Source organism: Capra hircus, chromosome 10 (assembly GCF_001704415.2).
Source record: "Capra hircus breed San Clemente chromosome 10, ASM170441v1, whole genome shotgun sequence".
NCBI classification, from domain to species: domain Eukaryota; kingdom Metazoa; phylum Chordata; class Mammalia; order Artiodactyla; family Bovidae; genus Capra; species Capra hircus.
In genome coordinates, this window is record NC_030817.1 from 48,855,663 (window position 1) to 48,867,859 (window position 12,197).

Below are 12,197 nucleotides of genomic sequence, written 5' to 3' on the forward strand. Positions count from 1 at the left end.
ATAAGGACCTCAGTTATAAAGCAGGAATAATATCTGCTTTGATTTACTTTATACTGATGATCTAACATTAAACAATATATAGTTAAGAAATTTATAAATTCTGCCCACATGTTTAGGTCTGAGTTAGATTTTAAGCAGATGGAGAACATTTATATGCCATTTAACGCATGACATGTTCACTATTTAAAGCTCTTAAATATGTTACTAGAATTGACTTCTAACTTCAAGGTTGTCCTCAAAATTTAAATTACACTGATTAATACAGTAGAAATTACAAACTTACATGCATAAGTACAAAAGAATCACAACATTAATGACTATATACAAACTGAAAAGCAAAACAATCATGTTCCTTAAAATATTAAATATATTAAAAAAAAAAAAAGGATTTGGACATTTGTATCCTAGGAAACACTGTAGCCAAAGTTGTCAAGTTTATAGATCTGAACATTTGTGATTCTACTCAGAATGAAAGCAAACAGATTTTCAAAAATGCTAAAACAGGCTGCATATTATTTTGTAAGAAATGTACTTAAGATTAATCCTTGTGTTTCTCTATCATGCAGGAGGAAAAAGCAGCAGGAGCTGTGGTTGCTGCCATCCCTGTTGCTAGTTGTGTGCAAACACCAGTGTTCTGGGACTGGTTCATTCACCAGCTTCTTCTATCAGTCAGATTTTAAGACCAGAGACAATGTTAGATTACAACTTTTAGAAATGTAATAATGTGAACTGCCTAAAACAAAATGATATAAATGGTGAAACTAAAAGGATGGACAAATATACACTTATATTAGACCAATATCCAGGATGGGTTACAAATACTGGTATCAGAGAATTTAACACAAACATACATTTAATATGACAAAGGATCTTTTTCTTGGTTGAGAACAGGTTTTAACTATCATAAAGATACATAATCATGAATGTTTTCTGTCTTGAAGAGACAGAAGCAAAAACCCATTAAAAATAGTATAAATTATGAGAAACATTACTTTTGTAAGAGATTAACACACTGCTGCTGCTAAGTCACTTCAGTTGTGTCCGACTCTGTGCGACCCCATAGACAGTAGCCCACCAGGCTCCCCCGTCCCTGGGATTCTCCAGGCAAGAACACTGGAGTGGGTTGCCATTTCCTTCTCCAATGCATGAGAGTGGAAAGTGAAAGTGAAGCCGCTTACTATGACTCTTCGCGACCCCATGGACTGCAGCCTACCAGGCTCCTCCGCCCATGGGATTTCCCAGGCAAGAGTACTGGAGTGGGGTGCCATTTACACACTACTTGTGCTCAACTAATTAAATAGACAAAAGAGCAAGGATTTTTTGCAGAATTTGAATACTACAGCAAAGTAGATTTAGTGTTTACATAGTGCAAAAAAAGAGAATGTCCAGAAATATTTATAAAAACTGATCATGTGTTAGGCTGAAAGTAAACCTCAACAATTATAAAAAATAAAAAACTGACCCAGAGAGATGTTATGGGGAGGGAGGTGGGAGGGGGGTTCATGTTTGGGAACGCATGTAAGAATTAAAGATTTTAAAATTAAAAAAAAAAAAAAAAAAACTGAATGAGCCACATTCTTTGACTACAATATATTGGGTAAGATGTTATGGAAAAATCCAAATGAACTTTTTGGCTAACCCAGTAATATAACTAGAAATTAAGTGCAAAAAGGAAAAAAAAGTCCAACTCCCTCAAGCACATAGAAAGTTCCCAAGTATTTTGGGACAAAGGAGTAATCAAAGCTATAATTGCACACTATTAGAAAGTAATGGTAAATGTAACAACCGTATCCAAACCTAAGGAATATAGCCAGAAATATAAGAGGCAAATTCATAGATACAAATGTTCTTATCTTAAGTAGGAAATGTTCTTATCTTTAGTAAGGAAAAAACCCGAAAAAAATCAGGATAACAAAAATAAAGACACCTAAATATGAGACGGAAGACAAAAAAAATAAAACTGACATATCAATCTTTGTTTTTTAAAAGAAAACCAATAAAAGTAAACAATAGCTAAGTATAATTTGAAAAAAGGAAAATTCAAATGAATAAAACTAGAAATATAAAAAAGGATATAACAAATAAGATACTGTTTGTAAGAGAATAGTATATTTAATATCATGCCAATATATTTGAAAATCTGAATGAATTCCAGGAAAAACCAATGATCAAGATAGATTATTGGAGTAAAAAAATCTAACCAGGAAAAAATACAAAAAATTGTCAAAGAATTACCTCCAACAAAGCCTCCAGGCCTAGATGGTATTATAGCTGAGTTCTTTAAAACTTTCAAGAACAAGTAAGTCCCATGCTATATAAACTGTTCCAGAGCACAGAAAATTAGGGAAAGAGTTCCAGTTCAGTTACGAAGCTGGCCTAACCCTGATATCAAAACCTGACAAAGATAGCACAAAAAAGAAAATTCACTTATGAATATAGATGCAAAGATCCTGCAAAATATACTTGAAAAGAGAAATCAACAGTATGCTAAAAGATTACACATCCTGACATGCAGAAGACATTCATTCTAGGAATAAAAGAAGGGTTTATATTAGGTACTATCATTATATATCATATTAATAGATCATAAAAGAAGGACTGAATAATTTTAACAGATGCCCAAAAAGCATTTTGGTAAATTTCAGTATCAATTTCTCATAAAACAGCCAATATAAGTTAGAAAAGTGATTCCAAGCATCATAAAAAATTGATTGGTATGAAAATAAAACCATGGAAAATTTTGAAAAAGAGGGATCATGAGGGAAGGCTGGTCCTACCACTGTTAATTTTTAGCTTTTTAAACATTTACTGACTGAAATACTTAAAAATACTATGGTGTTGAAGTAAGAATAGAAAAATACAAAGGAAGAAAACTGAGTCCCAAGGGCTTTAGTAAGATTAAAGGTACATTTAGATTAGTATTGTGAAAAAAAATTTTTTTTATTATCAATAAATAAGATGGGGATAATTTAGAAAAAAATAAAATTAGTTCTTTATCTTAAGGCATTTGTTTATGAAAATAAATGTATATACTTGGTCCAGAAGGACTAAAGGGTTACACGTGAAAAATGAAATGAGTAATATATCAAGGGAAAATGCACATGGATTATTCAGCGGCTAGGAGCACTGGAAAGTTCTTTCTAAGCAAAAGAGCAATTTCATAAGCTGCAAAGATGTAGACAGATCAGACTACTTACAAAATATTAAAATTAAATAATAAACAGTAATCTTGAAACAATTACATTTTAATAGTTAATATCCTTAATATACAATGGTTCATAAGCCAGCAATTCCAATTTTAATAATGTACACAAAATTATAGTCAAGAATATTCACTGCAGTATTATCTGTAAACTGTTTCCTCATTTAAGAATTGTGTAAGCAGTCGGGTTAAAATTTGATTAAACAATAATAACAAAAGAAGGCGTTAGAAAAAATAAAAAGAAGTAATAAGCCAAAATGTTTATTTTTAGGTAGTAAGATTACTGGTGCTAGTTTTCTTTTTCATACATTTATGACTATCTGTCAAAACTTTCATGATGAATACATACTACTTTCCTAATTAGAAAAACTAACAAATTAGTCATCACTTTCATAAATACATGTGATTATCAGGCTTCAAAAGTTTCAACAAATATAAAAATTTGTAACAGTTTGTAAGTCAACTGTCTTTGTGTGTGGAAAGTCCCTTAAACCTTTTGGTTCTATTAATATCTTAATTTAGCATAAAAATACAGTTAAAAGAAAATATATGGTCTTAGATTATAACTTCATTTATTCTCTCAAAGGGATTTTGATTTTAATGACTATTGAATGGACTGGTTTTCATGCAAATATATCTGCCACTGGAATTAATAGAAATAATTCAAAATAAAGGTTTTTCAGTGAGTATTTAGAACAGATTCAATTTAAGACTTGTCACTCTATGTTAGGTTTCTATTCAGGAAACCTCATACTCCAAACTGGAAGATGACTAGTCCAAAAGGTCTTTAGAAAAAGTCTCTTTAAAAATGTTTCCTAAAGAGGAAACATCTAAAGCTCTTCAGTTAAACCTCGTACCCTTGATTTGTTTCAGACATTTCCCTTTAAACTTTCTCCAACTCCAGCACATTTCTTAAGCTGAATGAATCAGAATTTTGAATGAGGATAGAAAGTTTTCTTTCTAGATACCACTGATCTTTAAAAGTGTCATTCTTTTGCATCATCGTACAATGGTTAACAGCAGCACTTACTTGATACTTTTCTTCCAAATTGTGTAAGGACAACACAGAGAATCTCCTTGCTTTGATATTTCAATATCCAGAAAATTTTGCTTTCATTTACTCTGCCAGAACACTCCAAATCAATTATAAAACGTTAAACAAGACTAGATTTAGCATCTATTAATTTTCTCTAATCAGAAGGGCCTATAAGCCTCTATACTTGTGCTTACCACATTTAAATAAATAACATGTACAATCAAAACTGTCTGAGTGTCTCCTATGTACAAGGCACTGAACTCCTTTGTCTGAGAAAATTCATAACATTCCATATACTTTTTCTCAGGTCTCTATGCCTTCAGATATCACTCCTATTATCCAGAAAAATTTTACAGAAATTCTTTCACTCAGTAATGCTATCCTTTATTACACACACAATGAGCGAAGCTTAGACATGGAAGGAATCTTACAGATGTCCAAGTTAAACTCTCATATACCAGCATGATATTCACCAATGATAAAACAAATCATCACAGCCATACTTAAGCTCTTTAATATATTGCATGCCAGACATACACACATACAACTTACTTGTACTCATCATAGACTTCCTGTTTGGGCAGTGAAGTCTCAGGATGCTCCTCTAGGGTATTTCGAATCCAGGAGAAGGCATGCATCTGCTGTGCCCGACTAGATGACATGGCATTCTGATCACTAATCATAAAACAAGAACATATTTTAGCTAAACTAGACGGCAATTCACTGATAATTCTTGAGCCAGGCCTAAATGTTCCACTAAAGGACTGTGTGTAAACACACTATAAATGATCAAACCAAACTCTGGGCTTAGAGTCTATGACCAATTTTCCAAACACAAATTGTCCACCTATGGTTGTGAGCCATTTTCTATACACCTAGCATTCAGCTGAAGTTATGGCCCTGTTCTGTCCCCTACCATTGTCTCTAAAGCGGCAGAGTCAATGGAGTACTGAAAACTTAAGGTATTTGTTTAGCCCACAACTACCTCTAAGGGGACATCTGCTCAGTTACTTGCCTGTTCATTTGCCTAAACTTATGAATCATCGAACTACAAAATGAAAGTTATCGAAAACATTGTTTATTTTCTATTTGCTTAGCATTCTCAAGTAACTACCCTGAAATTTTACTAAAGCATTCTATGCTTTGGAATGGAATTCACACTGGAGAAATCCTGACAGGACAAATCTCCCTCCATGGGCCTTCCTGTAATTGGCCCTCCTCTCTAGACCAACGCCTTCACCAAACATTATACATTTTTATTACCTGGCATTGTCACTTACAAACTAATTTCATGAAATGGACAACCAAGACAACGTGAGGTAAGCTCCTCATTTGACTCTGACATTCATTTCAGCTACAAAAACAATAATAATTTATGTATTTCCAAAGAAATTACTGACCAATTTCTGGGACCAAAAAAAAAATTAAAAGTTACAAAATTTGGTCCAAGGGGAAAAAGTAAAAGCAGCAGATTTTTCACTCCATTTCTTTTCATACATATACTTTAAAAGTAAGAGAGGGTTAAGCATAATGTTTATAAATGAAATAAATTCTGAGAAATTTTTAAAAGGGTAGAGAAACTCAGAGTAGAAGGTATGAATCAACAACTTTTCTCTACATTTTCTAAATGAGGCTATTACATGTTTTTACTAATGAAAACAAAGTAATACCCAAGCACTCAAAACATCACACATTGATCATAAATTCATGTGCCATACAGACAATTCACTTTTTCCTCCCTTTTAAAAATTCTGTGATCTGCTTACCTGACAACCTAAAAAAATTCTTGCACTTTATTGTTCACAATAGTTATGTTTATTCTTTGATTTTTCAGTTCAATTTTCAAAATCTCCGACATTGCATAAATATATTGATCTATTTATAAAACATAAGCCAATTGCATTTCATAGCATTTACTCAGGTACTCAATAAACTGTGGAAAATTCTGAAAGAGATGGGAATACCAGACCACCTGACCTGCCTCTTGAGAAACCTGTAGGCAGGTCAGAAAGCAACAGTTAGAAATGGACATGGAACAATAGACTGGTTCCAAATAGCAAAAGGAGTACGTCAAGGCTGTATATTGTCACCCTGCTTATTTAACTTATATGCAGAATACATCATGAGAAACGCTGGGCTGGAGGAAGCACAAGCTGGAATCAAGATTGCCAGGAGAAATATCAATAACCTCAGTTATGCAGATGACTCCACCCTTATGGCAGAAAGTGAAGAAGAACTAAAAGGCCTCTTGATGAAAGTGAAAAAGTTGGCTTAACGCTCAACATTCAGAAAACTAAGATCATGGCATCTGGTCCCATCACTTCATGGGAAATAGATGGGGAAACAGTGGCTGACTTTATGTTTCTGGGCTCCAAAATCACTGCAGATGGTGACTGCAGCCATGAAATTAAAAGACGCTTGCTCCTTGGAAGGAAAGTTATGACCAACCTAGACAGCATATTCAAAAGCAGAGACATTACTTTGTCAACAAAGGTTCGTCTAGTCAAGGCTATGGTTTTTCCAGTGGTCATGTATGGATGTGACAGTTGGACTATAATGAAACCTGAGTGCCGAAGAATTGATGCTTTTGAACTGTGGTGTTGGAGAAGACTCTTGAGAGTTCCTTGGACTGCAAGGAGATCCAACCAGTCCATCCTAAAGCAGATCAATCCTGGGTGTTCATTGGAAGGACTGATGTTGAAGCTGAAATGCCAATACTTTGGCCACCTAATATGAAGAACTGACTCATTGGAAAAGACCCTGATGCTGGGAAAGATTGAGGGCAGGAGGAGAAGGGGATGACAGAGGATGAGATGGTTAGATGGCCTCACCGACTCAATGGACATGAATTTGGGTAAACTCCAGGAGTTGGTGATGGACAGGGAGGCCTGGCGTTCTGCGGTTCATGGGGTCACAAAGAGTCAGACATGACTGAGTGACTGAACTGACTGACTCAGGTACATAAATGTACCCAGGTACACAAATAAATTAGCAAAAACTATGGGTAAACACTTAACCAAATATGATCAAAGACTAAAGTATCTACTGTTTTGCCAGTCATTTTCTGATGATTTTAGGAATAGTGCAAAATAGTAACAACCACAACACACATATAAACACTGTAACTGAGGCAAAGACAAGAAGAAATATACCTTTTCTCTCCATTGCTGAGACCAGAAGGCAGCTGAAGGTAGAGGTAGAGTTTCTCTAGGTCTGTAAACTTCTCAACTTCTTGCTGTTAGTTAAAAAGGATTAAAACACAAAGATCATTTAAAAAATTGTTTTTCTCTCAACAAAATTTACTAACATCTTCCTAAAAAAATACTATCTAAATTTAAACCAGATGGAATGAGTCACTTGCCAAAGCAAACAAAATCTAGGCTTTTTTCTCATCAGTAAAATACTACAGTCATGTTGTTTGACAAATTTATTGCATATAAAATGCTGATTAGTAAGAGAAAATGGTACTTTCTTATTAATTCTTACATCCTAGGCATAAAGAAAATAAAATCAAGGCTGAGACAAAAATTCCTCATTTTAAACCTCATTTAAAGAAGGAAGGTTGTACAATATTAAAGAAAAATTACTAGACTGGGAGTCAAGAGACTATTTACTAATAGCCTAACCATTTAACTGGTTGTGAGACTTCCATGCCTTATCAGGTTTTCCTGAAAAATGTAAAATGAATGAGATAATTTCTAGGATTCTTTTCTAATTCTCAAAAATCTAGAACATGTGACTAATGATGCTACTGTCAATGGGGGTGGAGCTGAGGTTTAAAAATCCAGTTATTCCTCAGTATCTGTGGATAACTGGTTCTAGGAACTCCCTTCTCCCCAACTGTGGATACCAAAATACACAAATGCACAAGTCCTTTACATAAAATTGTGGTATACAGTCAGTCCTCCTTAAGCACCATAACCGAGGAATCAAATGTGATCCTGGGTTGGTTGAAACTGCAAGCGCAGAACCTCTGGACCCACAGGGCCAACTGTACCAAAGTGCAAACAATAGTCACTTTCACACAAGGCAGATGTAATTCCTCTCTGACTTGCAACAGTGGGTGCTACTCGTAGAGTCTATTTGTAAGATTGTCTGTCACTACTGTTCTGCAACTTTGTCATTTAGTCTATAAACGTAACCTTTAAAATAATTTCCACTGTTCAGAGGACTGTATAGTTGTCTTCCCAGCTGAGTTTGCCACAAGATAGTTTAAAATCTGCCATAAATCCTACTGCAATAAAAACATATATAACATTTTGGCAACCTAATTCATTACAATTGAATTGCACTGCAATGGAAAATATAGACAGATTACTGGCATTTTTGGTGACAGAATCCTTACATAATAAAGTACAACTAAACACAGATCCAATTTATTTAAAAAGCATAAACTGATACAATTTAGCCTTATTCTTATTTTCACCAGAATTCATTAAAAAAGTTTAATCTTAGAATCTATCCACAGAATGATTTAATCAATTACATGGAATCAACTCTCAAATCTACATTGTTTTCATTCCACTGTCTATGGGGTATTTTCCAATTAGTTCTAATATCTGATAGACTGACCAGCAATATCTTATATAACTTTCCCCTCTACAACAACAACAAAAATCCTATAGAAACACAGACATTTCCTTTCAAAACTGTTATCTAACATCTTCTTTTCTCTAGTTTCCCAGTGTTCAGTTTCGGAGTCTGCCTAGTTTTGTTCCTCTTGTTGTGTTCCATTCGAATCTTCCATTTAGACTTAACTCTTTCCCCCATGTTCTTCCAGTCTCTTTATTTTCCCAGCCACTACATTAGTTTAAGTCTTTAGATGTCTTTCTTTCAACAATAAAGGAGAACCCATTTACTCATTTATTTATTCACTAATTTTATTTTGTGTAACATTCCATAAATGATAAGTGTTAACTTGTGTATCACAACCTATATAAAGGCTGGAAATAGATGAACAACACAATAGTCCCTGCCCTGAAGTAACGTACAATGATTCTTTTTATTTTGATTTTTTAATATAAATTTATTTATTTTAATTGAAGGCTAATTACTTTACAATATTGTAGTGGTTTTGCCATATATCAACATGAATCTGCCATGGGTGTACACGTGTTCCCCATCCTGAACTCCACTCCCTCCTCCCTGCCCATACCAACCCTCTGGGTCAACCCAGTGCACCAGCCCTGAGCATCCTGTCTCATGCATCGAACCTGGACTGGCAATTCATTTCACATATGATATTATACATGTTTCAATGCCATTCTCCCATATTATCCCGCCTTTGCCCTCTCCCACAGAGTCCAAAAGACTGTTCTATACATCTGTGTCTCTTTTGCTGTCTCACATACAGGGTTATCGTTACTGTCTTTCTAAATTTCATATATATGCGTTAGTATACTGTATTGGTATTTTTCATTCTGACTTACTTCACTCTGTATAATAGGCTCCAGTTTCATCCACCTCATTAGAACTGATTCAAATATATTCTTTTTAATGGCTGAATAATGCTCCATTGTGTATATGTACCACAGCTTTCTTATCTATTCGTCTGCTGATGGACATCTAGGTTGCTTCCATGTCCTGACTATTATAAACAGTGCTGTGATGAACACTGGGGTACACGTGTCTCTTTCGATTCTGGTTTCCTTGGTGTGTATGCCCAGCAGTGGGATTGCTGGGTCATATGGCAGTTCAATTTCCAGTTTTTTAAGGAATCTCCACACTGTTCTCCATAGTGGCTGTACTAGTTTGCATTCCCACCAACTGTGTAAGAGGGTTCCCTTTTCTCCACACCTTCTCCAGCATTTATTGGTTGTAGACTTTTGGATAGTAGCCATTCTGACTGGCATGCAATGGTACCTCATTGTGGTTTTGATTTGCATTTCTCCGATAATGAGTGATGTTGAGCATCTTTTCGTGTGTTTGTTAGCCATCTGTATGTCTTCTTTGGAGAAATGTCTGTTTAGTTCTTTGGCCCATAATGATTCTTGAGTTACTAAAAAATATCTATCTGTTTTGCCTGCATCTATCTTTCCCCACTTTAATCTGTCTTAAATATAGTTCCTAAAATACCTCTTGTTGAATATTATTAACATCACTCACTTAAACCCAACAGAGCCTTTCACATTAAATCAAAAATAGTTTATGTTGCCAAAAAACCCATGAGTATTATTACGGGCAAAGTCTAAGAAAATGCAATACAAAACATCTTTTTTTTTTTCCCTCGGGTAAACTCTCTTTCTTAATGGAATATTATTCAGCCATAAAAATGAGTGAAATCTTGCCATTTGTGGCAACATGAATGGACCTTGAGGGCACTATGCTAAGTAAAACAAGTCAGACAGAGAAGGATAAATACCATATGATCTTCCTTTTACGTGGAATCTAAAAACAACAATAAAACAGACAAAAACTCTGAGCCCACGGATACTGTGATGATTAGTAGCAGCCTGAGGCGGGGGGAGGGAGTGTAGGTAGTGGGAGTGGAAGAAGGGGGTCATAAGGTACAAATTTCTAGTTATAAAATGAGTAAGTCACAGGGATATAACGTATAGCATGGTGAATATAATTTGAAAGCAGCCAGGATAGATCTCCAAAGTTCTCATTATAAAAAAAAAAAATTTGTAGCTATGTATGGTGATAAAGGTTAACCAGATTTATTGCAGTGATCATTTTATAATACAAGCATACCTCAGAGGTACTACAGGTTCAGTCTTAGACCACCACAATAAAACAAATACTACAATAAAGTGAGTCACGTAAATTTTTGGTTTCTTAGTGCATATAAAAGTTATCTTTGCTCGTGTGTCTGACTATTTGTGACCCCATAGACTGTAGCCCACCTGGCTCCTCTGTCCATGGAATTCTCCAGGCAAGAATACTGGAAAATGTGAAAATGTATTGCCATTTCCTTCTCCAAAAGTTACCTTTACCCTGTAATATAGTCCATCAAGTATGCAACAGCATTGTATTTAAAAAACAAGGCACATACTTTAATTAGAAGTATTTTATTGCTTAAAAAGATGCTAACCATCATCTGATAATGCAGGGAGACTTATCACAAACCTTCAATTTATAAAAAATAATATCTGTAAAGTGTAATAAAATGCAATAAAACAAGGTATGCCTATATATACAAATACCGAATCATTATGTTATACACCTGAAATTAATATAATGTTACATCAGTTACACCTCACTTAAAAATATCAAACAAAAAAACCACCATTTTTGATGACTAAGAATAAAAAAAACTTTATACTGTTGGAAAAACCTTGGTTTCTATAGTTTTCAACTTTTATATATACTAGAGAAAAGAGGAGAGAAGAAATTCCAGAAGGAATTCAGAAGAAAATCCAAATTAGGAAAAAGTGCCAAAGAGATGATTCAAAGATGGAATCGTTTTGAAAAAGATCAAACTCACTGCCGCATCCTTTAATTTATCTTTAAAACAGTGAAAAATTACTACTGTCAATTACTCTTTTGTTATGTGGGACTCAACACACAGAAGAAAATAATTAGAGAGTTTACTAAAACTGACATCAAAATTCTAAGAAGCAAATGAGAACAAAATGACTTAAGTGTATAGTGATGGCATTCTAGTCCAGTGAAGCTGAGTTTACCATGAGAATTTTGGTTTTGGATACACCTGTCACTTACAGCTAATCACTGGCCTCCAAAACAATGATTCGTGGTGTACAAGACCTTAACTTTGCTTGATTATATCAAGGCAAGAATATCATGTGGCAAGTATGTTAAACACCAGATTATTTGATATACTGTACAAAGATTTAAACATCAAGAGTAAAGTTTTGTTCCATGTGGAGATTCATTAATTGTCAAAAAGAAGTATGCTTGATGGATTTATGAAATGAACGACAAAGCCATTTTATTTTTAGAGCATTAGGAAAAAAAAAAACTGCATACATTAAAAAAAATTTTAATTTTAAAATTTCG

At 34.3% G+C, this 12,197-nt stretch overlaps 1 protein-coding gene across 1 annotated transcript in view; it reads right to left on the bottom strand.

Annotated features, from left to right (window-relative positions):
• Positions 1–12,197, bottom strand: part of RFX7 (regulatory factor X7) — a 142,141-nt gene that overhangs the window by 37,623 nt on the left and 92,321 nt on the right. Inside the window, exons 4-5 of the mRNA XM_018054246.1 lie at positions 7,391–7,473; positions 4,791–4,913 (exon numbers count right to left, since the gene is read on the bottom strand). Coding sequence (XP_017909735.1) covers positions 4,791–4,913; positions 7,391–7,473 — 206 coding nt within the window. The remainder of the gene's footprint in view (positions 1–4,790; positions 4,914–7,390; positions 7,474–12,197) is intronic.